This window comes from Pelophylax lessonae (genome assembly GCF_965119305.1).
Source record: "Pelophylax lessonae genome assembly, chromosome: 12".
Lineage (NCBI taxonomy): Eukaryota > Metazoa > Chordata > Amphibia > Anura > Ranidae > Pelophylax > Pelophylax lessonae.
In genome coordinates, this window is record NC_138779.1 from 89,869,033 (window position 1) to 89,890,985 (window position 21,953).

General features: G+C 43.1%; 1 protein-coding gene across 2 annotated transcripts; it reads left to right on the top strand.

Moving 5' to 3' along the window:
* Window positions 1-12,576: 12,576 nt before the first annotated feature.
* Window positions 12,577-14,180, top strand: FNDC10 (fibronectin type III domain containing 10). 2 transcript variants are annotated; one of them, XM_082274244.1, is made up of 2 exons: window positions 12,577-13,186; window positions 13,268-14,180. In XM_082274244.1, exons 1-2 carry the CDS (start codon window positions 13,116-13,118, stop codon window positions 13,959-13,961), a joined length of 765 nt encoding a protein of 254 aa, XP_082130370.1. In that variant the 5' UTR covers window positions 12,577-13,115; the 3' UTR covers window positions 13,962-14,180. The 2 variants fall into 2 exon arrangements, with proteins under 2 accessions (XP_082130370.1, XP_082130369.1); XM_082274243.1 differs by having other exon boundaries at window positions 12,577-14,180.
* The last annotated feature ends 7,773 nt before the right edge of the window (window positions 14,181-21,953 follow it).

Consider the following 21,953-nt stretch of genomic DNA (forward strand, 5'->3'; position numbering starts at 1 on the left):
CAAGCCTAGAATAAGCATTAACGTTTATGATACAGATCAGATGCTGCTGGAGATATATAGAGCCGGTGTAAAATTTTAACCTGAATTGACAGGACTCATTTACATTAGCATTGCCATCTGAAGAGCAATCTGTGGTGTATTGCTGTAAATCATGATTGGTGGGTAGTACTGTCCACCAAACACTACAGGGGTTATAATCCTTGTCACAGCAGTGAAGTAAAGCATTGCATCTGCAGAAAGTAAACACCCCCATCCGGAAGTCTTTGCAGCTTAACTGGACCAAAGGTACTGGGGAGGTACAAATGTTTTTTTCTCTACCACCAACTGCAAGTGTAAAGCCTTAGCTTTAAATTGATCACAGTTACAACTTAAGTGTTAAAGGATATTGTCCTGATGTATTGGATATTTGTCCAAGGTACATTACATTTACAAAATCCAACAGAACTATAGTTAGTTGGATATTATGGTTTGTGGTGTTGCAACTGTCTTCAGACTGGGTACATTTATAAAAACACCAAAAAAAAAAAAAAAAAAAGAGCTTGATGGCCCCATGTAACACCATCAGGACATTTCATTAATAAAATTGTTTCAAATATTCTATAAAACGACAAACAGACACAAGGGCGCACCGGCCTAGTGCATTATCCTTTAAGCAGGTTTATTAAAATAATGAATTAAAAATACTCACAAACGAGTTCTTGATAAAAAGCACATCAAAGTTTAAAATCCTCAGCATCGAGATCGGGATTGGATCGTCCCCCCAAGCTGTACAGGCTTACGCGTTTCGAGGCAGCACCTCTTCTCCAGAGGCTCTGAAGAAGAGGCGCTGCCTCGAAACCCGTAAGCCTGTACAGCTTCGGGGGACGATCCAATCCCGATCTCGATGCTGAGGATTTTAAACTTTGATGTGCTTTTTATCAAGAACTCGTTTGTGAGTAATCATTATTTTAATAAAACTGCTTAAAGGATAATGCACTAGGCCGGTGCGCCCTTGTGTCTGTTTGTCATTTTATAGTGTTCCCAGACCACCCTGGTCTAGTGAGGGGCTGCAAGGCTGAAGCATTACAAAGTTGCCGTGCGGTTTGTTCTCGACATCTACAAGTCTATAGCCGGGCTGGATAGAGGATTGCACCACTCAGAGCGCAGGGAATAGGTGCTTTGCACCGACGGTTTATCTATTTGCTTGTTTCAAATATTCCCATGAGTACTTGCAGGAAGAGTTCTAATGAAGAGGACATGGCCCTTGAAACGTTCGTTATTTTACAGTATTGAGACAGTGAATAATAATATTGGTCCAAAGTAAATAACAAATATTAGTAGCGCAAACAAACATGAATTGTCAAACACTTGGCATATAGGTAGAGACACCAGCGAATAATGATCAAATAAAATCACTAATAATCACTTAAAAAGTCCCACAGTCCATTCCACCAAGCTATGCAGGAACGATGATGTGAAGAGCACCAGGGATCCAAATTCCGTGAGGTATAAACAGATCACCATAAATCCACCACCAAGTGCCAGGGATATTATAAGATGGCAACTCACCAGACCTCAATGCTCATTAACTCTCGAAAATGAGCAATCACACGTTTAAACCACAGTATGGTCCAATAGATGAGTGAGCCTTCCAATTCATCAGATAGTCAACAATATCCGGAACTCATAGCATGTGGGGAACTCCATAGCTATGAGTTCCGGATATTGTTGACTATCTGATGAATTGGAAGGCTCACTCATCTATTGGACCATACTGTGGTTTAAACGTGTGATTGCTCATTTTCGAGAGTTAATGAGCATTGAGGTCTGGTGAGTTGCCATCTTATAATATCCCTGGCACTTGGTGGTGGATTTATGGTGATCTGTTTATACCTCACGGAATTTGGATCCCTGGTGCTCTTCACATCATCTTTCCTGCATAGCTTGGTGGAATGGACTGTGGGACTTTTTAAGTGATTATTAGTGATTTTATTTGATCATTATTCGCTGGTGTCTCTACCTATATGCCAAGTGTTTGACAATTCATGTTTGTTTGCGCTACTAATATTTGTTATTTACTTTGGACCAATATTATTATTCAGTTTTTATATTTTTAAGTGGCAGCATTTATTGATTTATTGGTCAGTTAGCTTGTGCAGCTGACGCCTCCTGAAGCGCAGAGATTTCTCTACTGGTACTAAGGCGGCTTTGTGAGATTTATTTTATTTTAATATTGAGACAGTGACAGAAGGTTGTAGAAGGGGTCTTATAGGTGATCACCTGTATTCTGGAGACCTGAGTTGATCTCTTCCAAAATGGATGCTGCATTTTATATGCTCTTCCTTAGGTATGAACATTCAAAGTAATTATTTTTTATAAAGTTTATTGAAGATGTTGCACAAGGTTGGCACAATCTTTGTTTTATAGTTTGGCCTGGATTAGGTAGCCTATTGCTGTAATACCAATCTGGGGGCTTTGTCACACCACCCAGACAATTCGTCACACCAACCAGACAATTCGTCACACCACCCAGACAATTCTTCACACCACCCAGACAAAACATGGCCTCAAAATTTTGCAATTTCTTCTCAACCATATACCAATTTCAGGTTCTCCATTTTGTATCCTTTTTCTCCTGCAATAAGGATTCTCAATAAACTTTACATTAAAGTGAAATGTTGAAATGAATTGCCTATTCATTGAATGACTAATGGTTTTCATGCAGAGATATAAACAAAGACTTACTTGGCACCGTTTCCTTCCTATGTATCTGATAACCCGGCCACCAGCTGTCTTCCTGTGTTTTGCTGAGTTGCACTTGGACTGAGGCTATGCTGGGATAAGCATTGTTACCAAAAATAAACTATTTTCCCAAAAGGATAAAAAAAAAAAAAAAAAACAATAATCATCATTCTACAGCAAAATATAACAACGTTGTTAATAATTTCTACATGGGTTCCAGAAGCGCCTCTTGGAAAAGGACATTTGATTTTTGTCATGTATGCAGTCATTCTTCTACAACATGTTCTAGCTGAGGAGGTTTTTATTGTTACATTTACTATTCTTTTTATTTTTGGACACTGGTGCCAAGTGGGCCGGTAGGCTGGTCCTTCTCAACATGCTCCATCCATTTTCTATCAGGCTCATTCTCTACTTACCCCCCTTTGTTTGACTCCGAATACTTTGGGTAGCTTTCTAATGTTTTTGCTGACCTATGGTGAATGTGTTCTACTTTGACTTATGGCCCGTACACGCGATCAGATAATCGTACGAAAAATACTGCTTTAGTACAGAGCTTTCAAGAGCCGATCACAACAGTTCATTCGATATTATCCAATCGGACAAGTGCGAAAAGTTTTCTGGTACAATACCAGATCGAAGGATTTTCATTAATTCAGTACAGTTGTCGTTTGAAAATGAAATACAAATACATTACAGCACATTACATCCCTTCCGAATTTTTATTGTCATAACAGAATTTTTGTACGTTTGGTATTGGTATTATTATTGTAAAGGATTTATATAGCACCAACAGTTTACGCAGCGCTTTACAATATAAAAAGGGACAATAAAGTTACAATACAATAACATACAAGAGGGTTAAGAGGGCCCTGCTCAGAGGAGCTTGCAATCTAAAAGGTAAACTCTTAATTTTTAATATGAGATTAGCATGCAAAAAAAAAATAATCTCATTGTCTGTACCAGGCATTATTTATTTGTATATCATTTTCTATAAGGTTGTGGGCCTGGTATTCTGTACTAAACAGTGCCAACACCCAGTCCCAAGTTGTTCTTTCATTTTTGTTTGATTTGCTCATTATTATTGTTGTTTTTTTTTGTTTTTTTTTCATGATTTTATATACCCCCCTACTTCTTAATTGTGCTCCTTTTACTGTACTTCTGTTTTTGTTGATGTCCATTACTGTACATTTTCATTGTTTGTATTTTGTGTAAAGCTTTTAATAAACTCAGATTGAACTTTTACTATTCAGTGAAGCAGAACCAAATCTGCACCGTGTTCCAGAGCATTTGCTAATATTATGACAGACTTACCTCTAGAGCAGGGGTGTCAAACTCGATTTACTCAGGGGTTGTATCCACATTATGGTTGCCCTCAAAGGGCCAGTAAGACTAGATGTCCAGAGTACCACCCCTTACATCAGATGCCATGATCCCCTTACACCATCAAAAGTCAAGGGTCCCCTACCCTTCCTTACATCACAGTGGGGGCAGAGCTTGGAAGCAGAAAGTGCATGGTCTGGAGGAGGACCAGAGGAGGGCTGGAGTCTTCTGAATGCTGAGACCAGGGGAGGTGGAGACCAGGGGGTGCTGCAGCTGCACAGAGAGAAGCAGGATCTGAAGGAGGAGTTCTGTTCTCCTCTCTACTACCGACTACTGAGACAGGGGGTGGTGGAGATGAGGGGAGTGCTGCAGCTGCAGGAGAGGTGTGAGGGCCACATAAAATGACCTTTAGGGCCGGATTTGGCCCACGGGCCTTGTGTTTGACACATGTGCTCTAGAGTGTCCTCCACCAGTAACCCCCTCCCCCCCTCCTTCTGCCCAGGGATTAATAATATAGAGTTACCATGGTGTGGTTTGGACCAATTACAGGTAAATCATATACTATACGTTTTTGTACACAAACCTAGAGGCAATTCAGGCTGAGTGGGGGAAGTGAAGTAGGGAAGTGAAGTGGGGAAAATACATAGCTTAACTTCCATAAAAACCACATCACACCACATTGGCTCTTTTGTATCCAATATGACATTACTGAGCCAATCACAAGGCACATGGAGGACTAAAGCGACATGCCCCTTTACACCCAGAAGTGCTGGGTATTTCACCTACCTCCTAGCAGCGGAAATGCAGTGGTGTGAGATAAGTGGTTATTGCTTTTCTTTGTCCTACATTGGCAAAGGAAAGGGTCAATTAAATCAGTGATAATGACGTTTGGATTAGTAATGCAAACATGGTTAGTATGCCTAGATCAATGACTGGGACTGGTGGTCCCAGGGGCCACATATGGCTGCCTAGTACTACCTTAGTATAAGTTGACCAACACATGGATTTGCATTGTGAAAAGGACCAGTAAAGCACAATCATTGTCTAGGACTGCAACGTTGGAGGAAGAGCCCACACTCGTAAATGACCAATTATGGCTGACCCTTTGTACTCAACACATATAATTACAAACTGTATATAGAAACAACGTTTTTAAAATATTAACATGTATTGATAACATTTCCTCTAGTGCAGTGGTTGTCAGAATCATTCCTTAAGCTCCCTCAACAGGTCATGTTTTCAGAATTTCCTTCACCTTATAGAGGTGCTTTCAATTAAAGTGGTTCTACAGGCTAGATGTTTCTTGACCTTAATGCATTCTACAGTAAGGGAAAAAGTGTCCAAGTATTTGTATCGACCCACCCCCCCCCCAGATACTCACTCCCTAAATACTTATATTTTATCTCGATCCAACCCTCTCCACTCTTTCTGCTCACAGAGGCAGCAGTGGGAGCCATTGGCTCCTGCGGCTGTCAATCAAATGCTGTGAGCAGAGAGTAGGGGGCAGAGCTGAGCCGTGCTGTGTGCGTCTATAGATGCACACAGTCTGGCTTAGGGGCGAGTCCATACTTGCACCCTCAGAGGAAGTGGCTTCTTATGGTGGAGCATGAAGAAGAAGAGGAGCCAAGAACATCAGTGGGAGATCCCAGAAGAGAAGGTTTGGGGCTGCTCTGTGCAATACTATTGCACAGAGCAGGTAAGTATAACATGTTTATTATTTTAGAAAAAAACCTTTCTAATCGCTTTAATGTCAATGGCTTGGTATTTATGACCACTGTTTTATTTAAGCAAAATTCTACAAAACATGACCTGTTGGGGGTACTTAAAGGAGAAGTACAGCCAAAGCTCGTTTGGTTGTAATTCTCCTGTGGATCACAGAAGTGCAGTTCATTCTGTACTCCTGTGAGCCGTTTTCAGCAGGCAGTGGGCTGAAGCCTGCTCTTGGCTGACGTCACAGAGCCGGTCCAGGCTTGGGAAAGATCATGACCATATGGTCAGGATCTGCCCAAATGCCTGGACCAGCACCAGGCTCGGTCTCTCACTGAGCCGCTGAAAGCCTGCGCCAGGCCACTTCCAGCCCAGTGCTCCAGTCAGCACGGGGGAACAGACAGCAAGTGATTGACATTCACCAGCTCTCTGCTCAGGAAGCTGTGAGAACTGAGTGATCGGCGGTGTTTGATCGCTCGGTGTTAGAGCCGGCGGGGGACAGATGCATCATAGGATTGATGCTGCATCCAACTAGGTAAGTATGAATCTTAAATAAACACAAATTCCATACTTCTCTTTTAGGGACTAATGCCCCATACACACGTGCAGATCGTCGGCCGAGCGATCGGCCGTCTTTTGTCCCCGGGCTGTCGTGTCTGTTGACTGCACAAGAATTTTGTCCGCCGACTACAGCCGACTGCAGAAGTGATGTCATGTGATGGTTAACTTTCCCTGTGTTTTTTCTTTTCTGAGCATGCCCAGTCTTGCAAATCTGCTGTCTGTCGGCCGAATTCTGTATTGACTGGCGAACAATCGGCCGCTCTGGTGTCGGCATACAAAAATTTTAATGCTTGCACGACAGATTATTTTCGGCCGAAAGTGCGCTGTCGGCTGTCGGAAGCATCATACTAACATGCCGAAAATCGTCGGTGGCCGAACATTTTCGGCCGACAATCTGCACGTGTGTACGGGGCATAAGAGTGGGGAATCCACTGCTCTAGTGCAATCCTCATTTAGAAATAAGCATTTGCTGGGTTGCATTTGACAATCTCTGGAAAACTCTTTCTTTACACTTTGGCATATTAACCGGTTGCCGACCGCTGCACGACTATATACTGCGGCGGTCAGCCCCGGCCAGGCAGAGTGACGTATGGATACGTCACTCACCTGTCACTGACTTGCGAGCCAATTGCGGGCGGGCGCGCGACCGCCGAGGCACGCGCCCGCTGCGGCTCGTTCACAGACAAGTCAGTGCGTGTGACCGGTGGACTCGATGTCCGCCGGTCACACTACGATCGCTCCTGTGAAGGGAGAAAGGCGGAGCGGCTTATGTAAACAAGACGCCTGTCATTCTCCCTGGTGTAAAAATGAAGATCAGATGGTTCTACTATGTAGGACCGTTGATCTTTGTTTTTACACCAATAGCAATGTCCCTATACAGTTAGAATCACGCCCCTAGGACACACTTAACCCCTCCCTCTCCAATAAAGTTAACCCCTTCCCTGCCAGTGTCATTTTTGCAGTAACAGTGCATATGTATAGCACTGATTACTGCAGTAATGTCACTGGTACCCCCAAAAGTGTCAAAAATGTCAGTCAAGGTTCCGATCTGTCCGCCGCAATGTCGCAGTACCGAAAAAAATCGCAGATCGCCGCCATTACACGTTAAAAAAAAAACACCAAAAATGACAAAAATCTTTCCCTTTGTTAGTAAACGCGATAACTTTTGCGCAAACCAATCAAAATACGCTTTTTGCGATTTTTTTTTTTTACCAAACATATGTAGCATAAAACAAATTGGCTGAAAATGTTAAAAAAAAATTTTTTTGGGGGAATTTCATATAAAAAAATGTGAAAAATATTGTTATTTTTGCAAAATTGACGCTCTTTTTTTGTTTATAGCGCATGATCAAAAAATGGCACAGGTGATCAAATACCACCAAGAGGAAGAGAGCGCTGAAGCCAGCTGGAGCAGGGTGTAAGGTAGGTGATAGAGCCTCTTCATCTCTCCCCTAGACAGAATGAATATTTATTGTAGAACTTCAGCCACAATAAACAAGATAAAAATGAAGAGTCCATTAAAAGATAAAATACCAAAACCAGCATTTGCCGCAATACTCACCTTTAAACCAGAGAGAGCACATTTTACTGCATCTAGATATCCTCAGTCTGATACCAGCACCTTTCAACCCACTTCCTCTGAGACCAGGTCATCCTGGACCAACCCCCAGCCTGTGACTGGACAGTTGAAAGTAAAAGCAGCGCAGTGATGAGCTCATCTATCCGTCACTCTGACCTCTGTTCCTATCAGCATACTTCTAGTCAGAGCATTAATTGATTGGTTCCTTGGGTTGCTTCTTCCTCACACTCCAACCCTGCTGTACTGGAACTGCTAAAGGCTGATATTAAGTCAAATTCAGGAAATTAACCACTTGCCGACTGAGTACGGTAATACTACTGCGGCAAAGTGGTTCGTTATCGTCTGACGACGTAGTATTAACGTCGTCAGACACTCCCCTTCTGGGCGGCGCTTGCGCACCGCCGGAGGCTCGCTCCCGCTGTTTTCATTCACAGCGGGAGTCGGGCCAGGGGAGGAGCAGCGGCGATCGCCGCTGCTCTGCCCCGATCGCCGGATATCTAGTGTGGAGATCCGCCCGCCTGTGTAAACACAAGCGGGCGGATCTCCATAGTGACAGGGAGTGACAGATCGGACTGTTCAGCATAGCTGGACATCCGATCTGTCCATGACTCACACAGTCACCTCCCCCCCTACACGTCAGTAAGCACCAGGCATACATTAACCCCTCCCTCTCCAATAAAATTAACCCCTTCCCTGCCAGTGTCATTTTTACAGTAACAGTGCATATATATAGCACTGATTACTGCAGTAATGTCACTGGTACCCCCAAAAGTGTCAAAAATGTCAGTCAAGGGTCCGATCTGTCTGCCGCAATGTCGCAGTCCCGCAAAAAAAAATCGCAGATCGCCGCCATTACGCGTTAAAAAAAAAAACACCAAAAATGACAGAAATCTTTCCCTTTGTTAGTAAACGCAATAACTTTTGCGCAAACCAATCAAAATACGCTTATTGCGATTTTTTTTTACCAAACATAGGTAGCAGAAAACAAATTGGCCAAAAATTTTTTAAAAAATTGGTTTTTACATCTTTTTTGGGGGGAATTTCATATAAAAAAATGTGAAAAATATTGTTATTTTTGCAAAATTGACGCTCTTTTTTTGTTTATAGTGCATGATCAAAAAATGGCACAGGTGATCAAATACCACCAAAAGAAAGCTCTGTTTGTGGGAAAAAAAGGACGTAAATTTCGTTTGGGTACGGCGTCGCACGACCGCGCAATTGTCAGTTGAAGTCGCACAGCGCCGAATCGCAAAAAGTGGCCTGGACGGAAGACAGCAAAATCCTCCGGTGGTAAAGTGGTTAAAGCGTAACTCCACTTTTGTTGGGAAAAAAACATTCCCCTTTGGGTGATCTCTGTACATTGCAAGGATTATAACAACCTTTGTTGCAGATCCCAACCTTTTGTTATTCTGAAGAAATCATTGTTTGTTCCTCTGTACCTCTGTGCTGAGTGGGTCTAATGGGAGTGGTTTCATAATTATCTATCAGCTGCACAGCTGCAGGGCTCTAATGAGGAAATCTGCTGGGCCTGCATCCCTTTAGACGTGTTCCTATTGGGAGTATCTCACCAAAAATGACATTTATGTTGCAGGGGATGCCTGAAATCAGACTTAGTACAGACTTCTGGGAAAATTGGTGAGTCTGGGGTGTGGTCAGTATACATTCTGTGTACAGAACAGCTCCAGGTAGCCATATTGCAATGCATTTTCAGAAAATTACAGCAGCTGCAGATTGAAAAAGAAAGGTAATTTTTAATAACATTCAAAATGATTTGTGTCACATTTGTATACACTATATTATTTTTTCTTTATTTGCTATTTTTCCCCCCCACAAAAGTGGAGTTACCCTTTAAACTGCTTACATTTACAAAATACATGAGATGCTGTATTAAAGTGTGAGGAAACCTTAACTATAAATATTCTTTAGAAAGGTCTGCTCCCTCTCCTCCTGCCTATTCTGCCTAACCTGTATAAAAAAGATCTGTGTACTTACCTATTTTCCTTCTGCTCCAGTTTGGTCACATGATCCTGCAGCTCTGTGTAACGAATCACAAGGCAATGGCTGTGAATTCCAAGAGTAGTGATGTCACCCATAGGCTACCAGCAATGATGCTCCCTCCTCTCCCCTGCAGCAGCTGCTCACTGACACAGGGGAGCTGGAGCTGCGGGATCATGTGATCAGGCTGAACTGATTAGAAATAGGTAGATATACAAATTATTTTGATTTGATGCAGGTTAGACAGGAGGAGGGGGAGGGAACATTTTTGAAAGAGTTATAGTTAGGGGTTTCTTCTACTTTATTGATGACAGAGCTGCAATAATTTGAACATTTTTATATCTACCTAGATTTCTGCTTTACCCCTTGCAGTGCGAGGGATAGGGGCATTTTTATTCCATTTTCCTGAAATTGGGCTTACAAAGAGAAGTTAGGCTAAAGCTTGATGGGCCATTCTTCTCCTCTGGATTGCAGGTCTCACTTATGCTCTCCTGTGGCCAAGAGTCACCCAAAGAGCAGGCTATTGCCCATTCTCAGCTGATGTGGCAGAGCCACTCAAGGCTCTGAAATGTTGCCGGCTATACTGTTGGTATCCACCTAGCTGCCTGATTGACAGCTGATGCTCAGAGAGTGGTGGAGATTCAAAGCCAGCTGAGGAGGCAGGTCGAATGACCCAGGAGGCGGGCCAAATGTCAGCCGGTTTCTATTGACCCGGCCAATGCTGCCTGACATTCGACCCGTGTGTACTAGGCTTTAGGTTCCACAGTAAGTATTACAAGCATGCTTTACTGCATATACACACTGATTTTACTGCTGTGGGTTTAGTAACACTTCAAACTCAAAAGTGGAACTTCCACTTATCTGTCTCCTCCCCCCCCCTTCTGGTGCCACATTTGGCCCCTTTCAGGGGGGAGGGGGGAGCGGGTACCTGTTTTTGAGAGGTACCATGTCCCCACTTCTGTCTGACCTCGCCGCAATAAGGTACGTCAGAAGTTCAGCCCCCTCCTCCTCCCTCTACTTCCAGGCCAATCACCGAGCACAGCACGCTTCTTGCATGCGCAGTAGGGAACGGGCTGTAAAGCAGCAAGGCTTCCCTGCCGGGTTCCCTTACCAGCAATGGTGACAGCTGATGGAAACATTGGCTGCGGTGCCATCATCGATGGATTCAAGAACAGGTAAGTGTCCTAATATTAAAAGTCAGCAGCTACAGTATGTGTAGCTGCTGACTTTTAATTTTTGGAAGGGGGGGGGGGCGGAACTTCGCTTTCAGTTTAATACTGCTTGCCAACTGTATACAGTATAAATATGGCGGCAAGGCAGCTCTCCTGCACAGGATTACATACTTAGTACGTGATCCTGCACTTCTGGGTCTGGGGGGGGGGGTGCCCGCACCTCAGGTGGCCCACTCCCACTGTGATTACACGGTGGGAGCTGATTGGTTAGTACTGTGGACTCAATGTCCGCTGGCACCTGCCGATGCTTTGGTACACAGGCAGAACCACGGTCTACCTATGTAAACAAGGCAGATGGCTGTTCCGAGGACATGGATCCTGTTTCTCTGCTATGCAGGGGCACCAATCAATGCCTTCTCTTAGTACAAGAACCTCACTCACAGTAGTAAAGCACTACTAAGGCACACATTTAACCCTTTGATCGCCCCTAATGTTAACCCCTTCCCTGCCAGTGCCATTAGTACAGTGCATATTTTTTAGCACGGATTGCTGTATTAGTGTCACTGGTCCCCAAAAAGTGTCAAAAGTGTCAGTTAGTGTCTCGACCGTCTGCTGCAATATCGCAGCCCGGCTATAAGTTGCTGGTCGCTGCCATTACTAGTAAAAAAAAAAAAAAAAAAAATATATATATATATATATATATATATATATATATATATGTATATATATATATATATATATATATATATATAAAATTAAAATATCCCATAGTTTGTAGACGCTATAAATTTTGCACAAACCAATCAATCAATATACACATACTGGGATTTTTTTTTTACCAAAAAAATGTAGCAGAATACATATTGGAATAAATTGGTAAAGAAATTTGTTTTTTTTTCAGTTTTTTTTTTATATTTTTTATAGCAGAAAGTAAAAAATATTGTTTTTTTTTTTTTTTTCTAAATTGTTTTTTTTGTTTTTTGTTTATAGGGCAAAAAAAAACTGCAGAGGTGATCATATATACCACCAAAAGAAAGCTCTATTTGTGAGGAAAAAAAGGACATAAATTTAGTTTAGGTACAGCGTCGTATTATTTGTCAGTTAAAGTAACTCAGTGCTGTATTGCAAAAAATGTCCTGGTCATTAAGGGGGGTAAATCTTCAGGAGGACAAGTGGTTAAATAAACTGATGAAAATGTTTAAAAAAACTGGGGGTTTATTATCATTCTGATTTGCAACTTAACAATAACATTGTTTAACACAATGTAACAATAAGATGTTACAATTCTTCCATCTGTATAACTTTGTAACACAATTGTTACTTATTTACTGTGTTCCCAGTTCTATATAAACAGGACAAACTCCACACCCAAAATAAAATAATAATAACAATGCAATCCCATCCCTGGCTATCATTTCTATTTAATGTGATTTCTAGTTTTAATACCATTAATGTACACATTGTGAATAATCCTCTTCTCTCACACTGTACACCAAGCAGGACTCTATTGATCACCCTTTCTCCTGGATTACATGGGTTAATGAGGAGTAAATGGCTGGTAATCTGTGGTCCATTGTCCTGACAGTCTTACAGCCTGTCAATACCACGTGACCCAGGAGTGATCTTGAAGAGAGCAGGAAGGTAACACATGGGTTAAGTCCCTGTGTATTTCTATTGGCTGCCGAAGGTAGGCTGCACAGAATACGCTGCATGAAACGATCATCAAGGGGGAGACGCAGACCTAATTCAAGTTAATATGTCCAAAACGTGGCTGCTCCGGGTTGTAAAGGCTGGCACCTTGGAGCTACGTGCTGTGCCTGGCACCAGGGGGGCAGAGGTACCCTTCATCTGCCTCATTGACAATGGCTGCTGGACATACAAAGGGACACCCCAGCTTGTGAGAAATGGAGAGACTGCTGCAGCTACTTAGCATGCTTCTACTCACATCTATGAAGATCGACCTTCATCTGAATCCAGAGATCACATGCAGGATCTACCCTTGAAGATCTGAGGTTCTATGCCTTGCATTGCAGGATCTGCTGTCACCTCTGTCATCTACAATGATCCTCTTGCAGCCTTTGCTGATCTTTTGCCTCTTGGAATGGAGCTCCTTGACTGTTGATGGGGTAAGGCTCCCCTTGACTGTTGATGGGGTAAGGCTCCCCTTGACTGTTGATGGGGTAAGGCTCCCCTTGACTGTTGATGGGGTAAGGCTCCCTTGTGGTCCTCATGGAAGGCTGGCATCTTCTGGGCTGGAGCCTTCAAAGGCTGGATCTGCTCTACATCAGCGTTTGAGGAGAGGAACTACCTCGGTTAATATTACCAGGCAAGTAAGCCAGCCTAGCTTATTGCCCAATGAGTCTGTGTGCCCATATAAAGTGTTCAGCGAGGGTCAAGCTATCTACAAAAGCTTGTGTTTCAGGACCATGGCTAGAGACTTCCTCTGTGACCAAAGAAGCTGCCATTTGTACAGTTCGGAAAGGTCTTTGTTGGCCAACGTGTTGAGGAATAGCAGTGTCCTCTTACAATGGCAGCCACCAGCTCTCTATAGATCTGACCTGAAAGGCTTTTTCATCAACTGCTCCTGGAATGGCACTTATACTCGTTTCCAGTGTGACAGTGTCCAGCTTGGCATCAACTGCAGGGACTACCTCCTTACCAATGTTCATGATAATGTCAAGTACAGGATCTGCCTGCAGACTCTCTACACCAACAGGACGTCTATAGAGGAGTGTGTGGACTTTGTGGTGGAGCCAGTGGGGATGCAGGATATTGTCATTGCTATGACAGCAGTTGGGGGTTCCATATGTGTGATGCTGGTCATCATTTGTCTCCTAGTGGCCTACATTACTGAGAATCTTATGCACCCCACCTTCATGCACCCTTCTTCTAAAAGAGGGCCATGATTCCCCAGCCTATTTTTCTCTCGGTTGTGTAAGATTTGATAGGTTAGCCACATTGTTCTTTAACTGAGCTGGTTTTAGGGTGACTATAGACATATCTACCCTTTCAACAAGAGATCTACCCAAGTTCAGGTAATATCTCACCACAAAAACCTGTATCCACCTTATCCTCTGATATGCAGTGTATTGTTCTCCTTTGTCTATAGGGAATGACCTTGTCAACCAAAGGCTTTCTAATGTGTTGGAAGAAAATGAATACAGTAAACCCCCGCTCCATCGCGGTTCAGTTTTTGCGGTCCCGGTATATAGCATTTTCTTTTGTAATGTTATTTTACTATATAAATCATTAAAAATGAAATATTTTTGTGTTTTCCATAGCTCTTGCTATGTCTCTCAGTATCTTTTATGTGTTTAAATGAGTTTCTATTGTTTTAAAAGTGTGTTTAAAGACCTTTAAAATGGTTCTACACGTACAGTGACAGTAAAAAAATCATGCCTACAATGCATTTTAATAGGGTTTTTCTATTTCGCGGAATTTCACTTTTCGCGGCTGGGTCCGGAACATAACCCCCGCAATGGAGGGGGGTTTACTGTACTTCCAATGCTTACAACAGCCTTTCTCCACCTATCTAACATGGCAGAACCCTTCAAATAACTTTCCGGCCTCAGGGAACCCCTGAGAAGCATAAGAGAAGAAAATGGTCGCACACCACCACGGAATCCAATGAAGAAAAGTTCCTTTATTCACATAAGTGGTACAAGGTACAGCAGGGTAGGTCAGTAGATGGCACAGTTCTGGTCGCCAGTCCTCAGGAGGGATGTGCTGGAGCTGGAGAGAGTCCAGAGAAGGGCAACTAAACTGATTAGGGGATTGGAGCACCTTAAATATGAAGAGCGTCTGCAATCGCTTGATTTATTCTCCCTGGAGAAGAGACGCCTGAGGGGGGACATGATAGCAATTTATAAATATCTCAATGGGGATCTCAGCATAGAAAAAAAGCTGTTCAGTCGAAGGGATTGCATGAGGACTAGAGGACATACAATGCGATTGGAGGAGAAGCGTTTTAACCTCAGGCAACGTGGGGGGTTCTTTACTGTTAGGGCTACAAGATTGTGGAATTCTCTACCACAAGAGGTGGTTTCTGCAGGAAGTATGGTGGCTTTCAAAAGACTCTTAGACATACATCTCAAGGATCAGAACATTCAGGGGTATGTGAGATGATTACGGCCACACACACCTACACAGGTTGAACTGGATGCACTATTGTCTTTATTCAACCTCACCTACTATGTAACTATGTAACTGTCCTACACTGCTTGTACCTTGTACCACTTAGTGCCGGTTTACATATGTGCGGCTGCGGAGATCGCATGTAATTCGGAGCGCACTGCTCCTTCATTACATGCGATCTGATGTGCGGTGCGAATTTCAGCCATACACTTTGTATGGCTGAATTTGCACTGCATCCGCACCAAAGGCGCACAGGAGGCATTTTTTCAGCAGCATCAGGATCGGATCGCACAGTGGTTCACACTTGTGCAATCCGATTCTGTGCGAACTGTCAGATTGCACTGCTATATATGTGATCAAACTGGGGGTGATGTTAACATTTAATTGACACCCCCTGCGTATCACATATGGCAGTGTGAACTGCCAGAGGTGCGGATGCCATGCGGGAACACGCTGCATATTCGCAGCGTTCCCGCATCGCACAAGTGTGAACCGAGCCTTATGTGTATAAAGAACTTTTCTTCATTGGATTCCGTGGTGGTGTGCGACCATTTTCTTCTTTTATGCTTCTCCTGGTGGCGAGCCGAGGTTCAGCACCCACCTTTGAATCGTGGATTTTGACAAGCCTGAGCGGTGTTATCTCTCTTCATTGTTCAGGGAACCCCTGATGCTGATTAATTTATCTACAGCTCAGGGTCCTGTAGTGTGATAATTAGTTGGAAGGATGGTGATTGCATTTGTGGTCATTAGGAAGAATGCCCCCTTAAATTTGGCTAGGGTCATTGTCCTCGGTGAATATGTATCTGAAAGACATAAATTGCTCAAGAGCAACCTCAAGCAACCTAGAGGAACCCTATTTGAGAAAGGCTGGGTTAAAAAATATCTCGTTCTGCTTGTAACATTTACTTTTTAGCTGATGTTTGCATGACTTGGCCATCAACAGTCAATGGTCTGGTCACTGAAAGATCTGAGAGTTCTTAAAGCACTTGCTGCACACCATCAACTTTTAAACCTATCTTGGGGGGCATTGTATCTTGGCACACTTGCAGTTAAATGATAGTTCAGTTTTTCTGTGGGGAAAAAGGACTTATTCTTCTATAATTAAAACATTTCCAAACACGTTGGAAAATCCATAGACACAATAACAAGTACTTTAATACTCATGCAAGCCTTCCGCTGCTTACATCATAACCCCTTTACCATTAGTAACATTGGTTGCATGGCTTGCAGCAATTGCACTGTCTATGGTTGCTAGTAGTAATGCAAGCAGATAAGAAATTTTGTTTTTTTCCAACCAACACTCCTTTGGGCATAAGAGAGAACCGTATGGCCTGTGATTCTGTTTTCGTGAAAAAGCCAAGATTTGCATCATGTACTTCTTGCCTTTAGTTCAAATGGGAGTACTGAGACTAGTTCCTCCCAGCAGGTAAAACGCCATGGTCTTATGAAGTTAGACAGTGTAAAGAGTAGTAATGATGTGAAATGTACAGTATGTCATAGAAGCCATTCAGAATTCACCTTTTACTTGTCTAACTAGTTACCATTTAGCTGATTGGTTGAAAGGCGTTAGTGATCTTAGAGTGTCATCACTGTACTTTGTATTACCTTAATATCTAATTCATCTTGACCATCTTTGTTAAGATTTTAAAGTGGTTGTAAACCTCAGACATGAAATATGAACAGAGCATATCCCTCTACCGTGATGGCAAACCTTGGCACCCCAGATGTTTTAGAACTATATTTCCCATGATGCTCATGCACTCTGCGGTGTAGCTGAGCATCATAGGAAACGTAGTTCCAAAACATCTGGGGTGCCAAGGTTTGCCATCGCTATATCTATAGTGTGTACTTGTCTCAAATAAGAGCATTAAGTGTCATTTCTGTCAGGTGCTACCTTCCTCTGCTATCAGCATGAGTCACTTCTGACAAGTTTTCCTGACACCAAGAGAAAAATGGTGACAGGTGAGGGACCTCCAGCACACAGACTGTGATTGATAGCCTCAGCTCTGTTACTGTGTGCTGTGTGAAAGGGGGGGTTGTCCCTTCCCTCCAATCAGCTCATAACGCTCTCCTCACCGAGCTCTGCAGTTTGTAATTCCAGCTCTCCGCTCCCATTTTCTGACAGCTCAGACAAGCTTTGTAAATTCTGGACTTTGAATGACTGTAGAGAAGAAAAGACTGCAGATAAACAAAGACAACTTATGTAGGGGGATTTCTTTGATCTCTGTGTATCACCTGAGGCAGTCATTTTACTGGGTATATGTAAAGGTTTACAATCACTTTAAGTTTCATTAATTTGATCTTCATTTAAGATGTCCTTACACAGTACAACAAAGTTATTTTCTTAATTTGTGTTTCCTGTTTTTATATATCACCTATATATTACGCAAAGCTTTAAAGAGAATACAGAGTCATTCACATCAACCATTGCTCATAATTAAAGGTCTCCATAACATCCATATAATGAAATAGTATTTTTAGGGGAGGCACAGGGAGAACATACAAACTCCAAAGAAATATTTTCTCGAGTATGATTCAAACCAAGGACCCAAAACTGCAAAGCAAGTGGGCTACCCATGTAGTCACCATGCCCATTACATATAGCTAAAGGCACATCTACATGTAAAAAATGTACACTGTCTTTAAACCTTTACCCATGAGCAGTGCAAGCAGTACAAATACATGTATGAGCAGTACAAATACATGTATGAGCAGTACAAATACATGTATGAGATGGACAAATACATGTATGAGCAGGACAAATACATGTATGAGCAGTACAAATACATGTATGAGCAGGACAAATACATGTATGAGCAGGACAAATACATGTATGAGCAGTACAAATACATGTATGAGCAGGACAAATACATGTATGAGCAGGACAAATACATGTCTGCATAATTCAGTAATAAAAAAAATGGACCAAAGAAAGGTAGAGATGACATTTGAACCTGTTAGCATAGAAATGCTTACCATTTTGTTTTTACATTTAAACTTCAGGCAGATATAAAATCAGATTCAATTTAATGCAGCCTTGTATATTTATATATTTTTTTTTCAAAAGCAAGCATTGTAAGTACCTGAATTTGACTTAGTATCAACTTCTTGCAGTGCCTCTACAGCAGAGCTCAGACAGGGAAATGCAGCTCAAGGGGAAAATCAGTTGCATTGCAGTGCTCATGCTCTAAAAAGCAATGTGCTGATAGAAGGAAATGTAGAGCAGCCTTTTTCGGCCAGGGTGCCGTGGCACCCTGGTGTGCCTACTGGGTTCTTCAGGAGTGCCTTGGCAAAATGGCAACAAATTGCCACAGGTTTTTACTTTGTAGAATTACAACTCTGGGCACTGTGCTGGTCAAGCCACTGGCACCCTGACAACCCTGGGCACTGTGCGGGTCAAGCCACTGGCAACCTGACAACCCTGGGCACTGTGCAGAGTTAAGCCATTGGCACCCTGACAACCCTAGGCACTATGCGGATCAAGCCACTGGCACCCTGACAACCATGGGCATTGTGCGGAGTTAAGCCACTGGCACCCCGACAACCCTGGGCAATGTGCGGGTCAAGCCACTGGCACCCTGACAACCCTGGGCATTGTGCGGGTCAAGCCACTAGCACCCTGACAACCCTGGGCACTGTGCGGGTCAAGCCACTGGCACCCTGACAACCATGGGCATTGTGCGGAGTTAAGCCACTGGCACCCTGACAACCCTGGGCACTGCGCGGGTCAAGCCACGGGCACCCTGACAACCCTGGGCACTGTGCAGAGTTAAGCCACTGGCACCCTGACAACCTTGGGCACTGTGCGGAGTCGAGCCACTGGCAACCTGACAACCCTGGACACTATGCGGATCTAGCCACTGGCACCCTGACAACCATGGGCATTGTGTGGAACTAAGCCACTGGCACCCTGACAATCCTGGGCACTGTGCGGGTCAAGCCACTGGCACCCTGACAACCAGTGACATCACTGGTTAATAAGGAGAATGACGGGTGCTTGCAAAGCATCCTTATTTACTCCTCATCCTTTCTCCATCAGCATTGGGGTCACATTAGAAATAGAAGATTAACTGAGGAAGAAGAGAAACCCTAGAATACTAGTCCGTACCAATTTGCAATAGCGGAGGCATAAATCACTTCAAATGTTGGATGGCCCATGTTTATGGATGTTGCTGTGTTATGTAAAACTATTAGTTTAGGGGTTTTTTTTTTTAATTTTAGTATAAGGTGCCTCGAGATTGTGCAGAATTGTTAAGGGTGCCACAACTGAAAAAGGTTGAGAAACACTGGTGTAGAGTGACACAGAGATGCACTCATCAGTTTTCTGCTTTTTTCATTCAATGTACAGTCACAGGTCATTGGAGCGACAAGACCTGTTAGTGTTACAGAATTGCTATCCAGACAGGGTTGTAGGGCTGTGTAAATATCAGAGCTGGATGGACAGATATTTAAATCTATTGGCAAGTATAACAGCCTTAATATATTTTAGCTGTGTGTTTAGTTGTTTTCCTTGAGTTCATCTTTAAACATGAACCATACCTCCCAAATTTTTGAGATGGGAATGAGGGACACTTATTCGCAAAAGTATGTAGACATAGAACATACACCCTGCCGCGCCCTCTTAACCACTTGCCGACCGCCGCACGACTATCTACGTCGGCGGTCAGCCCCTCACAGGCAAACTAACGTAGGGCTACGTTGCTTGCTTGTGAGGGTCTAGGGAGCGAGCGCGCGCCCCCGGAGGCGCGCTCCCGCTCCCGCGTGGTCACGGACCCCCCCACGCGTGTAACCAGCGGACCCGATGTCCGCCGGCCACTCGGCGATCGGCGGGGGAGAGGTAGAATGTCAGGTAGCTTGTGTAAACAAGCTGCCTGTCATTCTCCTCGCTGCAAAGACACTGATCACATGGATCTACTATGTAGATCCGTTGATCAGTGTCCTTACAGCTGAAGCCACAGCCAATCACAGTAGAAAGCACGCCCCTAGGGACACACACAGCCCCTCCCTCCCAAATAAAGTTAACCCCTTCACTACCAGTGTATTTTTACAGTAACAGTGCATATATATAGCACTGATTACTGTAGAAATGTCACTGGTAACCCCAAAAGTGTTAAAAATGTCAAGGATCCGATCTGTCCGCCGCAATGTCGCAGTACCGCAAAAAAAATCGCAGATCGCCACCATTACGCGTTAAAAAAAAAAACAACAAAAATGACAAAAATCTTTCCCTTTGTTAGTAAACGCGATAACTTTTGCGCAAACCAATCAAAATACGCTTTTTGCAATTTTTTTTACCAAACATAGGTAGCATAAAACAAATTGGCCGAAAATGTTAAAAAATTTTGATTTTTTCATTTTTTTTGGGGGGAATTTCATATAAAAAAATGTGAAAAATATTGTTATTTTTGCAAAATTGATGCTCTTTTTTTGTTTATAGCGCGTGATCAAAAAATCGCACAGGTGATCAAATACCACCAAAAGAAAGCTCTGTTTGTGGGAAAAAAAGGACGCCAAATTCGTTTAGGTACAGCGTCGCACGACCGCGCAATTGTCCGTTAAAGTCACGCAGTGCCGAATCGCAAAATACCCCCTGGTCGGAATGGGGGTAAAATCTTCCGGGGCTTAAGTGGTTAAAGGAGAATTATCAAAAAAAAAGATTAGTTAACCCCAGAAGTGCTTTTTTTACCACTATTATTCCTTTATATTGGCTTTTGAAATTTACAAATGCAGCAATTTAGAAATTGGATGAAAGGTTTAGCACTGGGAAACACTTCTTGAAAGATTAAAAAGGGCGTTTTATATATTTTGTATCATTTTATAGACCAAAATGAGGGACATGAGCTCTTATTCGATCCATCTCTGTGCACGCCTGCAGCTCTTCTCTCCCCTCACTTCTGTGTCTTCATTGGCTCCTGCTGCTGTCAATCAAAGCCAGTGACAAGGAAGAAGGGGGCCGAACCAAGTGCCGCTGTCTGCGTCAATAGATGCAGCAGTGGGGCTTGGGAGCGAGCATACACAAGTGTCCCCATAGGACGCTGCTTCCCATTGGGGGAGTCTGGACAGAGAGGAGGGGCTAGGAGTGCCAACGGGGGACAGACGAAGAGGAGGATCGCGGCTGCTCTGTGCAATTCCATATTTGTTTCTTTTTTTATTTTACACTTACAATCCCTTTATTCTTTTCCTCTCTACATACAGAGTCACTAATGAGGAGCAAGTAGGCAGGTCAAGACTCCTCACCTGAAACAGCATTTCTGAAATGAGAATTTTTCCCTCCTGAACTAGTTTATGGGTGACAGGCAGAGAGCTTCATACCTTCAAAAAGAAGTAAGAATTGGGATCTCCCATATTACTGTACAGACAGGTTCTCTTTAACAACCATCCATAGTCTATCTAGTAGTAAATCAGATTTAACTGGACTTGTTCTGTAATGTTAAAGGTCTTGCATAGCTTATATGAGCCACTTCTTCAATGAGTGGCAGAAAAAGAAGGGCTTGGAAGAGCTACAAAAGGCCTTCAGCATTACTGCACAATCCCAGTTAAATTTGCTACTAGATAAACTATGATGTGGACCAATGACAACTAACCATACTATATATTACTTTCCCTGTAGGTTGGAACAGAGCTGCTCAGTGTTTTTCTTTTGAATTTAGAGCCCCTTAATGTCAATATGTCATTTTTTCCTGGTACCCTGATTGTAGGATTGCTTTTGCCCTGGGACAGACAATGAGCGTTGGTCATACTGTATATTGCAATAGTTTAAACCG